At 35.8% G+C, this 13,836-nt stretch overlaps 1 protein-coding gene across 3 annotated transcripts in view; it reads right to left on the bottom strand.

Moving 5' to 3' along the window:
* The window catches only part of cadm4 (cell adhesion molecule 4), a 301,336-nt gene that overhangs the window by 11,722 nt on the left and 275,778 nt on the right, over positions 1 to 13,836 (bottom strand). For all 3 annotated transcript variants that reach the window (XM_056474922.1, XM_056474921.1, XM_056474923.1), the window contains one exon: positions 1,063 to 1,191. In XM_056474922.1, coding sequence (XP_056330897.1) covers positions 1,063 to 1,191 — 129 coding nt within the window. The remainder of the gene's footprint in view (positions 1 to 1,062; positions 1,192 to 13,836) is intronic.

The raw sequence follows: 13,836 nt of genomic DNA, 5'->3' as shown, positions 1-13,836 counted from the left end.
AGAAAATGAGAACGATCCTCAGTCTTACAAATGTTTTTGCATGCCTTTCAGAAAAAAGGATCTCTGTCCACACAGCTACATCGAGATTTATCTGACACCTTTTGTAAACTAGTCCTATGTTTTTTGTTAGAAATTTTGATCCTTGCGCGTAACAGTACACAAAAAGTTCCATGCTGAGTGTAAGCTAATTACTAATTGTAGCTATAACTTTTGAATGGAATGAGGTATTATCACTAAACTTGGTACACATAGGTTTAAGGTCAATTTGAGGTCACAGTAAAAATACGCATGCGCATATTTTGCAGTTGTGTGAAGATGCTGGAATAGTGTGGATGCAGGCATAACAATAATGCATTTTAAACTGAAACACACTAACGTAAATGGCACCTGAGTTCTTGTCATATTTTATCACAACTATAGTGAATAAACTGTGATAATGCGAGAAATGATAAAGGTGTCTTAATATTTTCAGTCTTTTTTACTGTACCTGTTGCCATATCTCTTTTGAATTCACTGGGTTTTTGTTCCTCCGTATCATTTTGTTTTGGTAACCCATCTGTACACAATAGTTAATTGGATTTACAATTTTTTTTAAGGTAAGTGATTGCAAACAATTTATTCAGACTGAATTTAAACAAACAAATTAAGTTGAACATTACAAAATTTTATTTGTTTGTTTAGCCCCTATAAATTGTTTGTGACCTTAAACTTTAAACATTTTAGTAAATCCAAGAATATTCTTTCAGTGTAATTTTGTTGCTTGTTTATTCTGCTTATTTATTGTTGCTTGTAAATTTGTATTATATTAAATTTGTATTAATATTCAACTGCAGAACTGTGAGGGAATTAATGCCACTTAATTATACCCAGTTTTATTTTAAAAACACTGATTGGTTTACACTTTAATGGAGGTTAATCCCATAATACACCCAAAGCATTATAGTGCACAGGAAAAAGACAGACAGCCACTCTCTCTACTGCTCAGACGTTAGCTAGCTGCTCCTGTCCTTAAAGGTGGCGTGTGTCAGCACAGGTTGAGTGTGTGTGGACAGAAGAGGTCACCTTTCTGCCGGACGGAGCACCAGATGGTGACGATGAGCACACAGATGACAGTGAAGACCAGCAGGGCCAGGATGCCCCCAATCACTGCATATGGGACGGCACTGTGGGTCTCCACCACTGCTCCGGGATCTGAGACACACACAGAGAGAAAGAGAGATGGAGAGAGAGCTTTAGTTTTAGCATTTGAATAAAAAACAAATCAAGCTGACTTGTGAAAACAGAGAAATACATTTGTGCCGAATAAGAGAGAAGAGAGAGACACATTTTTGTGTTGTGTGTTTCACACACACATACACACTTCTAGTTTCAGTTCTGCTTTAAATAAATGAGTGTAGGCCTGACATTAATAATAAATGTTGTTTATAGGGAATGCCACTAAAAGTTCTGGTTGTTTTATAGTCATGTTTTTCCGTCATTTAACTGTTCTGAATTCTCTTCAATTGTTTTTTCTCATTTATTCTCTCTGCGGTGTTGTGAAATGACCATAAAATTGTTACGATCGGTTTGAGGCTGTTTAAATTTGCATATATGCATTTGGCAGACAGGTGCTTTTATCAAAAGAAATGTACAATACACACAAAAAAGAAGAAAAGAGTAAAGCTAAAGCAATAGGTAGAAAAGAAAGGTAAAACATTAGATAATGTTAACATAAGGTAATGTTTTAGCATTGTTAAATACAGTCAAATGTCATTGTTATGATCACCAGCTACCGAGCGGCTGCAGATCACTGGTAAACATTCATATAGCAAATGACTACAAATCTGCCATTACATGGACTACAAGTTCCAGTCATGCACCGCTCACACACACCTGTTCCAGATTCCGCTGATTGCACACACTCACAGCCAGAGGATCATTATGGACTGATTGCAAGGACTATATACATAGCACACATGAGTTTTCCTTGCCGGTTTTGATCCTCGCCTTATTTGTTTGTTTGCCTGTTATAGGACCACGACTCTGGAATTGCCCGTATACTAGTGGTAGGCAAAGCGAGGCTTCATGAAACACTGAAACAGTCGAAGCAAATGTGTCGAAGCTTTAAAGCGTCTCTACAATGACACCTAGTGGTCATTTTTTATGTATTGCACTGGAACAGCTTCAGCAAAGAAACTGTTAAGCAAATTGAGGTAATAAACCCCACTTTGTAGAGTTGAAGTTTCAAGTGATTTAGTGAAGCGGTGAGAGTTCCTGACTAACATGCAGAGATAGTGGGTTCGAATCCAGGCTGATACAGCTATGGATGTTAGATTTGAAATACTCTGTTCTTGTATCGTTTTGTTTTAACATTGGTCTGACATCCGAATGAACACTTTGTGAATAAATATGTCAAGAATTATTTATATTATTCGTTAAATTTCCCATTTATTGTGTTTTATTAACATTTACCGCAATGTATTTACTGTAAAATATGCATTATTGTTATACATTGTTACAAAAGTGATGCTAAATTGATGGCATATCCCCAGCTGTATCCTAGCTAGACTACACCATAAAACAGTAACATTATTAAAGTACATAAAATCATGATTTCAGAGTATTTGTACAAGTCGGGGTTCGAACCCAAAAGCCATGTGAAGCACAGGAACAACGCACGGTCCACAAGGCTATACGACACAGAAGTTTTTCCGAACCCTATCAGTCAAACGCAGATTCACCAGGTCTCGAAACGCTTTTGAAAAGATTGATGCTTTGAATAGCTTTGAAGCATGTGGCCAGGTGTTTCGAAACACTTTAGTCACGTGACCTGGAAATTTCGGATCATACTTTAATGCAGTGTTTCGAAACACTTGCCCTTCAGGATCTCGACACTAGCTATGTTTCTATCCACCTATTTTTATGCACAGTTTGTATATGCGCAAAAAAAAAAATGGATTGATGGAAACGCCATTATGAGCATAAATTTAGAAAATGCTATGTGCATAACTTAGTAGGATAAACTTTTTATTCGATAAGAAAAGATGCGCATAAACAGCGATGGAAACACTTTTACGGAAAAAATTCCAGTATACGCATTAAAAAAGCCATGTGATTTTGTTGTTAGAGATCATGTGATGATAAAAATATGTGTAAATGGACAAACCAGCAGGCTGAGCACACTATAAAACATCTGAAATGCTGTTTAGGTCATTCTAAAACGCCTTACCATTTCATTATTCGTGTTATTATATTATTAATGAGCTCCAGAATCAAGAGCGTCAAGTCATTTATTAAATGAAGAAAAGATTGACGCAGCTTCTCCTACCGCAGCAAATTCAGTTTTTACTGTTGATATTTCACATCAGTTAATCAGGAAGTGACAAATTTGTTCGCTTTGACTCGTTAGATGGAAACGCTGCTTTATTTTGTCAGCGTCCACTTCACATTACAGTCATCATGTTTATTATTGTAATATTCATGTAAAATGCAGTATTTATGGCCAGCTAATTATCTCACTGACACCAGTCATTGCTTCAGACTAACATCAGATATAGTTGTTTTGGTGGACGTTGCAGGAAGGAGTATTTTTACTTCTTAATAAATATTACCAGCATGTGCTTCAAGTGTTCATCGTCTCCTAATCAGGAACCAAAATAGATTATTGCCTTCGTGTGTGAGCTTCCTACTTGGAAATTGACATGAACAGCCTCTCAAGTCTTATTTACTACTGGAAAACTCAAGAGATAATTTGTGATTCAGAGTTGTGCAAGAAATAAATTTTAAACACGGTTGCTGCTGTGACTGCTATTATTGGTTAATTTGTTCTACAACAACTTTTTTTATTCCCTTGTCTTGTTGCTAAAGATGTGAATATCTACGTATGAAAAACTATTTATAGCATTTATGATTTCAAAAATGAGGAGTTTGATCTTCGTCCTTTCCTTTATGTTTAATTTTTAATTTGTGAATTAATTAATTAATTATGTTGTGACTATCCTTGATGGAAATTTCAAATTAGTCAGATCTTGGGTCTGCTGAGGGGTTTAGACGCTTCCTTAGCAAATAATACATGGCACGACAAGTCTTCATTTGTAGCTGTTTATTGTAGAGCTTGTTTGAACAAAAACTGATATGAAATAAACAAAATCAAACGGCTTTGGTCTTAAAACACTGAAGGTAAGGTCTAAAGACCATGTGCTCCCAGCAGGCCCTTCTCCAGTAGGCCACACCCAGGCCTTTTAAGCTTCCTCTGGCCTGCAAGGGGTGCAAATCTCCAAAACAAAAGAAATCAAGATTAACAAAAACCTTTAAATAAAATAAACAAATGGCTCCTACAAATTAACTAATGTTAAATTCGTTGTTTGGGTAAAGGTTTTTGGCTATATAGTTGCATTTCTTTGTTATATTCTGTTATGTTTTTCTTTACTTGATATATATTATTAGAATAGATTTTTCTGTTTTTGTTTTGAGTATGTAAGTTGTTTACTCGTGTTCATTCATTCATTCATTCATTTTCTTTTCATCTTAGTCCCTTAATTAATTAATCTGGGATTGCCACAGCAGATTGAACTGCCAATTTATCCAGCACATGTTTTACGCAGCGGATGCCCTTCCAGCTGCAACCCATCACTGGGAAACATCCATACAAGTTCATTAACAAACATACACTACGGACAATCAGCATACCCAATTCACCTGTACTGCATGTCTTTGGACTGTGGAGGAAACCCACATGAACATGGGGAGAGCATGCAAACTCCACACAGAAATGCCAACTGACCCAGCCGAGGCTCAAACCAGCGACCTTCTTGCTCTGAGGCGAACGTGCTATCCACTGCTCCACCGCGTCGCCAATTTACTTATGTATTTTTTTATTTTTTGTAGTGAGATAATGTATGAGATTGTGTAATTCAGAAGTGTATGAAAAGAGTGTTAGTCTTTTAATTTAATAACTTGGCATTTTTGGAGCTTCTGTGTTGTCCCCTTTTTGAATATATTTAAGCATTTATGATTTAAAATAAGCATACATTTGACCAGTAATTCCAGAGTCATCAGCGAGCTGTTTATGTCATGTTTATATGGTTGACACAGAGGGAAGTTTTATTTTATCCATAATCAGGTGCGGACTTAACCAATAAGCAAGGTAAGCAGCCGCTTATGTATTGGGGATTTAGCGGCCCCCGACCAATGGCAAGAAGCCTATATTAATCCTATAGCTCTTTTATAAATTTTCTCTCATATGTTGTAAAATCTTTCTATAACCGTTAAAGAATTTATTGCTATTAAAATAAAAGGCAGGCCTCTTTATTTTAGTCTTTTTATTTATTTTATTCTGTTGGAAACGCAGGTGCATGAAGATGTTCTGTTGTTCTGATGTTAATGTTCTGTATGCTGTTGTTTGCATGTTAAAATAAATTCATTTATTTTGTTTATTAAATAATAAGTCAATGATAATCTGACCAGTTAATGGTTAATTTTCTGTTAGCCAGCATCAGTTTGGAAAATTAATCGAAATGAGCATCCCTAAAGGCCCCATACCTGGAACTGCTTAGGTCCCCCAAAATCCCTAAGTCCTCCCCTGTCCATAATTAAAGATCTTTAACACCTATTAGCTTTAATAAGAATTCCACAAAAATTAGGTACTTGAATGATTAAGAATAAGATTAAGAATGACAAAGAAATTCTTTAAACAAAATGATTCCATATTTTTTTATTTAAATATTTCCCAAGTGCTTTTTAACAGTTTTTCAAGATATTTTTAACCATAACAGTTTTAATAACTCATTTCTAAAAGCTAATTTCGTGTGTATTTGCCATGATGATGATACATAACATTTCAGTAGTTATTTTACAAGATACTAATATTTATCTTAGAGTTGTAGCGTTATTATTTAATTATTTTGGACAAAAGCATCTGCTAAATGACTAAATGTAAATGTAAATTATGAATGTTTATAATAACAGCATATGGGCTAATTCTGCTACAAAGTGCAATTTAAAGGTTTAACTATAGGTTAATTAGGTTTACTAGGCAAGTTAGGGTAAGTCATTAACAACAGCGTTTTCTTCTGTAAGGGGCTATTAATATTTACTGTAGCAGATTTTAAAGATTTTAAAGTTAATGCAAAAAATCCAGCCAAACTAAAAGAAATAACACTTTCTCCAGAAGAAAAAAATAATAGCAAATACTAAGAAAAATGTCCTTGCTTTCCCGATCACCAGGCTTGCAGATCGCTAGTAAACATGCACCATCACCCGGACCAAGATTCTGTCACCTTATGAACTACAAATCCTGTCATGCACCTCACGCACACACCTGTTTCTGGATCACCGATGATTACACATAAACAGTTGGAAGCTGATCAACAGTATTTTGCAGTAGTGTCGCTACAAGTAGTGACACTACTAGCTTAACTACATTTCTCAGTAGCATGGCAGTAGCGTCGCTACTTCCAAATAGCTTTTCAGCAGCAAAGCTGTTTTTTTAAGTCAAGTAGCACAGTAGTGTCCACACAAGCTACATTTACAGATCACAGACTTTCTGAGTTGTTTTACTAGCCGATGAAAGTAAAACCATATGATGGCCAGAATGACAATTTCTTCTTCCTGTTTTACGGTGGTCGACAACAAACTTTTTGGTGCATTACTGCCACCTTTCATTCTGGTCAGTGTTTTCCCCAAACAACATAAGAAACTTGCTTGATGGAAAGATGACTGCAGGAAGGGGAGTTATTTCTGAAGCAGGATTCCTCATGACTATACCTCAAGAAGTATATAGTTAATACTACGGCAGTTACTATTAGTTCACGGTAGTTACTAATGATACTACATTTATGATAATGATTTTAATGTATATTATCATGATATTAATGTATATATTAATAAATTTATTATACTTCATTAATGAAGAGTTGTAAATATATACAATAGAATTCTTATTCCTAAATAATTCCCTTTTCTATAAATAACTATAGTATTTTAAATGTCTAACTCTTGATTTAATTGGATTTTTTGTTTCTGCTGTTACTTTGTTTCTATTTGGTACAGCATATTATTTGCAGTAAATAACTGAACTGAACAATTATCCCTCATATGCTTCATTGATAGTTTTATTCATCACTAAGATATGTTTGACTTGGATTTAAGTTGCTTCCATTTAAAAATGAAACTTACAAAAATACAAAAAATGCTACATTTTCCAGGGGTAGCTTTTAGAATAGTTAAGCTACATTTTAAGTAGAGTAGCTAATAGCTTAGTTCACTACATTTTTCAAGTAGCTTGCCCAACACTGCTGATCAAAGACTGATTGCACAGATACACTGCTCACATTCCTGCACACGTTGCTGAGTCTTGTTTTGCTGTAACATTATTATGTGTTCTCGGTGTCTAATTTTTTTTTGCCGCCTGTACCAACCTTATCGTGACTTGACTACACTTCTGGATTGCCTTCATGCTACTGCTTGTACCTGTTGATTGTTGCCTGTCTGACCATTCTCTGTCAAATAAAGCTGCACGCGAATCCTCACTCCGTTGTCATCCAACTTGCTGGTTACACTTGCTCTATTAATCATCAATTGGAAAATATTTTTTAAAGAATTAAAATTTCACATAGGGCTAATAATTTAGTACATGTGAAGTATGATAATCCCTGTAGCACATAAAGGCACCATAAGTCTATAAAAAAAGTAAAAAGTAAAGAGATGTTTAGTAGGCAACATTATAAACCAGGAGGCAAACAATATGCTGTATATCAAAGGATCAAATCTTGTTTAACACTTATGATAAACATGCATAATTTCAAACGTGATCATTTTAGCATTCATATATGTTTGAATTTGTTGATCCGAATAATTAAAATCCTACAAAACCAAAGACGCCCATGTAAGTAAAGTAAATGACTGCACAGGGCATCATAATGTGTGTGTGTGACAGATAGGAAACAGACAGACACTCTGAACCATCCACGCATGAGCTCGGACAGCACACCTAAATATTTAGCAACCTGTTTACAACACACAGCGGTGGGGAGAAAAGAAAAATAGGAGACATGGAGATAGACTGAATGAAAGAAACAGAGTGACACATAGATGGAGAGAGCAGAAATGAGAAAGTGACACAAAATAAGGTCGATGACAAGAAAGAGTGAAGGAGAGGAAAGTATGTTTGCTTGGAGGGCAACAGTCAACAGCACAAATAAGAAAAGTTTCCATGAGGTCCTGAAGAACACAAAGGACAAATAACGGTTAAGGGCAGAGTTCATCCAAAAATAAACAATCCTCACTTAATGTCAAAACTGCATGACTTTTTTTTTTTGGATAAAACTAAAACTGTAATTAGTGTTCATGTCTGCTCTTCTTTAAATATATAAACTAAAAAAGTTCATTTGAAATAAAGTCTTGTTTGTTAAAGGGATAGTTCACCCAAAAACAAAAATTCTGTCGACTTGTCACAATCCTTCTGCTAAACACAAAGAAAGATATTTTGAAGAATGCTTAAATTGGTAACGACTGACTTTCATAGTGTTAGTTTTTCTTACTATGGCAGTCATTGGTGAACGGGTTTCACCATTGACTGCCATAATAAGTGAGTGCCATAGTGAACGGGTTTCAGCATTCTTCAAAATATCTTTTTTTGTGTTAAACTCATGTTTCAGAACCACTTGAAGAAACACTCCACTTTTTTTTTAAATAGGCTCATTTAACAACTCCACTAGATTTCAACAGAGTTTTCTGAGATTGTATTTTTTTATGCTAAGCTAAGAGTACTCTAAAACTTTCTAAAATGAGCCTATTTCTTTAAGGGTAGTATGCTATGTTTTTTTTATTATTATTTTTGGGTGAACTTTCCCTTTAAATTAGAGGGCTAATGTAATATATATATATATATATATATATATATATATATATATATATATATATATATATATATATATATATATATGTATATATATATATATATATATATATATATATATATATATATATATATATATATATTTTTTTTTTTTTTTTCTTTGTTCATAAAAAAAGTATTCGTTTTTGTTTATGCTTGTTTAAAATCAACAGAAATAAAGTGATTTATTAGTTCAATAAAGCATTAACTAATGTTAAATAAAAATGCTAACATTTATAGAAAAAAAATATTATTTTGCCACCTTTTAAAACCCAGCATTTATTCAAATGAACAAGACTAACAGGCTGGTTTGGTTTAATAAAACCTGCAAATTGTGAACATGTTCAAGTCATTTTTCAATGATTATTAGTTATCACTGAGCTGATTTGTTATGGCAAATTAACTAAAAATAACTTGTTTCCTGAACTTATTTTCATACATTCTTAATCAGTGATTGATATGAAGTGGCTTTTGAGTTAACACCAGTGGTGTGAACAGGTGTTTGCTTCTTTCTTATTTGGCTGCATGTTTGTTACACTTAATAATTCAGATCATCAAACATGACAAATTAAAATTTTAGTCAAAGGTAACACAAGCTAACACATCATGCAGTTTTGAAAAGAAAGTTTTTATTATTAAAGGAAAACAGAATATAAAACATAGCCATGTTTGAAAACGCATTTGCCCCATAACTGGTTGAGGCACCCTTAGCAGCAATAATAGCAATCAAGAATTTTCAATAATGTGCAGTGAGACAGTTACAACATTATGGAGGAACTTTGCCACACTCATCTTTGCACAATTGTTATATATCAGCTGCATTGGAGGGTTTTCGAGCATAAACCACTTTTTTTTAAGGTCATGCCACAGCATCTCAATTGGATTCAGGTTAGGACTTTTCCTGGGCCACTCTAAAGTCTTCATTATTTTCAGCCATTCTGAAGTAGACCTGCTGGTGTGCTTTAAATTATTGTCCTGCTGCAGAACCCAAGTTCGCTTCAGCTTGAAGTCACTAACAGATGGCCAAACATTCTCCTTCAGGATATTTTGGTACACAGCAGAAATCATGGTTTCATTTCTCACAGCAAGTCTTCCAGGTCTTGAATCAGCAAAACATCCTCAGACCATCACACTACCACCACCACATTTTACTGTTGGTATGGTTTATTTCTTTTTCTGAAATGTGGTGTTATTTTTACACCACACATGATGGACACACACCTTCCAGAAAGCTCAACCTCTGTCTTGTCAGTTTTTTCCCAAAGCTCTTGGGGATTTTTTCTGGCAAAACTGATGTAAAGCCTCTATGTTCTTTTTGCTCAGCAGTTTTTTCTTTTTCTTGGAACTCCATTTTTCATCTCGGAACTCTGCTATTTAAACCATTTTTTGCCCAGTCTCTTTCTTATGGTGAAGTCATGAACACTCACCTTAAGTGAGGCAAGTGAGGCCTGCAGTTCTTTGGCTATTGTTGTGGGGTATTTTGTGACCTCTTGGGTGAGTTGTTGCTGCGCTCCGGGGGGTATTTTGGTCAGCCAGTCACTCTTGGGAAGGTTCCTCACTATTCCATGTTTTTGCCATTTGAAGACAATGGCTCTCACTGTGATTCACTGCAGTCCTAAAGCTTTAGTAATGGCTTTATAACCTTTCCAAAGTGGTAGATGTCAATTATTATCACTGGTTTTTGAATTTCTTAATCTCTGCATCATGTCTAGCTTTTGAGGATCTTTTGGTCTACTTCCTATATAAGTGATTTCTTGAATACAAACTGATGTAGCAGTAATCATGCCTGAGTTTGGCTACATAAATTGAATTCAGATATCATAGTTATGTTTTTCACACAGGGCTATGTAGTTTTGTATTTTGTTTTCCCTTAATAATAAAAACCTTCATTTTAAAATGGCACGATGTGTTTACTTAATATTAAAACTAGTTTGATGATCTGAAACATTAAAGTCTGACAAACATGCAAAACATGATAAATAGGTAAGGGGGCCGCCTTACTCTTTTTCAATATCCCTAGCTACATTTCCATCAAAATATGAAAAGTTACATGAGAAAATGATATAACTTTGGAATTTTTTTTGATAAAGTATCTAGCAACAAAGTTCATTATGATTCCTCTAAAAATAGAACATAAAAATAGGAAATAAAATATGTAATAAAAATGTATTTAAAGGTAAAGTATGTAATAATGGTTAAAAACAACCTCACTGATATTGTATTTGGATAGTAGGGGTTTGTTCTTTGTACTCAGTTAGCTTGATGTGATTTGACACAGTCCAGGATTGCTTTGTGTCAAAACTCATCCAGAAGTTGTTCGTTCATTCATTCATTCATTCATTCATTCATTCATTCATTCATTCATTCATTCATTCATTTTCTTTTAGGCTTAATCTGGGGTCGCCACAGCGGAATGAACCACCAACTTATCCAGCACATTTTTACGCAGCGGATGCCCTTCCAGCCCATCTCTGGGAAACATCCACACACACTCATTCACACTCATACACTACGGACAATTTAGCCTAGCCAATTCACCTGTACCACATGTCTTTGGACTGTGGAGGAAACCGGAGCACCCGGAGGAAACCCACGCGAACGCAGATAGAACATGCAAACTCCACACAGAAATGCCAACTAACCCAGCGACCTTCTTGCTGTGAGGCGACAGCACTACCTACTGCGCCACTGCGTCGCCTCCAGAAGTTGTTGTCATAGCAAAAATTGGGCAAAATAACAATACTGTATAATTATTTTTAATTATTCTAAATTCATAACAAGCCCATGCACATGCAGCTATCTCAGATCTATTCACCAGAAATTTTAATCCTAGTTATAAACTTGCTTGAAGAACCAAGTTAGCCAGAGAGCATGATTAAAAGATCCAAGATCTGTCAAATCATCTAAGATCATTTACGTGAGGTATGAAGAACGGACCCTAGGATTGTCAAACCAACGGAACAATGTTTTCACCACTGAGCCCTGATGTTTACACTTTTAAAGGCATATAAGCTTACAAATGGCTTGCTTACAGTTGTCTCTGCGTATTAAGCTGGGATAAAAGAAAGTATTTAAACATCAAAAAAAATTACACACTTCACCTTCACTGCGAACGCTACAGAAACAGCGGGAGATCTGGAAAGCGGGAGGTCGCCTTTGAACAGGCTGTCGAGTAACATTTCATTAAGAGTCCGTTTCAGAGACGATGAAAAATTAACGCTGCTCCCTGCCTCGCGCACACTTTTCAGGGAACCAGCAGCCCAGCGCTGAAGAAATGACACCAAGAGACACTGCAGTCACTGTCATTTCTACTTGTAATAGCCTTTCTCTTCCCATCCGTTCTGGAAAACAGTATTTATCCCTTCAATTCATATACTCGAGACAGAAAACAATGCGAGTCAGAAAGTGGAAGAGCTAGATAGAGAAAAAAGCAATGAGACGTGATGTAAAAGAAGGTTTTTGCGAAAGGAAAAGGCCACAGATTCAATGACTGTGCGCTTTGAAGTGCATGAAATGGAAATGTTAGAAACGCATCTGATATCTTCTTCTGCAGGTCAGTGAGGTGTGTGGTTTGTGCAGTGTTGCGTGATGTTGATGTCTTGCAGTACAGCCAAGTCTCTCAGTACTTCTGTCAGGTGGGAGGATCAAGAGCTTTCGTCTGACCCGACCTCACATCCCACAGCATCATGAATGACAAGCAATGCCGTGTAGCGCCAGGCCTCTTTTTAAAGGGTCATTGTGTCTTTTTTTTTGTTGTTGCTCCCTTTCTTGCTCTCCTTTTCAGCATGTTTCTCTTCATCTATTGGCAGGGACTTAAATTCAAACAACAACAAGAAAAAAAAAACAAGCCGCTGCAGCTGAGTAGATCCTCTGGAGAGCGGCGCTAGTGCTTCAGATGACAAGGGCACTTGGAAGACAATAGGAGTGTGCGCGCATGCATCTTAAGGAAGATTAATAAACAAAACATGAACGAGAAGATGAGAAGCTAGGCAAGTTAGCTGGAGAAAACATATGGAAAATAAGCTGGTTTGAAGGTAAGCATCGGAGCAGAGCCGTCAGGGAAGAATTAGCATATGCTGAGGTGGAGAACGAGGTGGAAGACAATTAAAATAATAATAATATAATGGATTTGCATTTCCTGAAGGAAATAACAGGGGTTGCATGGCAGTAAACAAAGTGATGTTAAAATAAATGTTAGTTAAAGAAAGAGGCAGTCAATGCGTGGAAAAGATGACAGATGGATGAATGCTTCAGCTTTTATGTGTATACTAGAGTACAAATGCACTACCTGACAAAAGTCTTGTCACCTATCCAAGTTTTAGAAATATAAAATAATAACTTGACTTCTAGTTGATCATTTGGTATCAGATGTGGCTTATATGAAAGGCAAAGGCCTCCAGATTACGCTCATTTTTATAAAATAAAATATGATCATGTCTTGATTATTAATTATTTAATTAGGACAGTAAGGTCTTTGCTTTGACAAAAGTCTTGTCACTTAACAGAAATAGTGTACAGTATAGAGTATAAAGTCATGGTGCAGTGGAAAAAAAAAATTGTGTATGACTCCCATAAGCTTGGACGACTGCATCCATACATCTCAGCAATGACTCAAATAACTTATTAATAAAGTCATCTGGAATGGCGAGGAAAGCATTCTTGCAGGACTCCCAGAGTTCATCAAGATTCTTTGGATTCATCTTCAAGGCCTCCTACTTCATCTTACACAAGACATGCTCGATAATGTTCATGTCTGGAGACTGGGCTGGCCAATCCTGGAGCACCTTGACTTTCTTTGTTTTCAGGAAATTTGAAATATAGGCTGAAGTATAAGAAGGAGCACTATCCTGCTATAAAATTTGCCCTTTCCCGTGGTTTGTAATGTAATGGGCGGTACAAATGTCCTGATACCTCAGGCTGTTGATGTTGCCATGCACTCTGCATATCTCTCGCACGCCCCC

Source organism: Danio aesculapii, chromosome 16 (assembly GCF_903798145.1).
Source record: "Danio aesculapii chromosome 16, fDanAes4.1, whole genome shotgun sequence".
In the NCBI taxonomy this organism is placed as follows: Eukaryota; Metazoa; Chordata; class Actinopteri; order Cypriniformes; family Danionidae; genus Danio; species Danio aesculapii.
The sequence above is the reverse complement of the archived record's forward strand: the minus strand, read 5'-3'. Positions and strand labels throughout refer to the sequence as shown.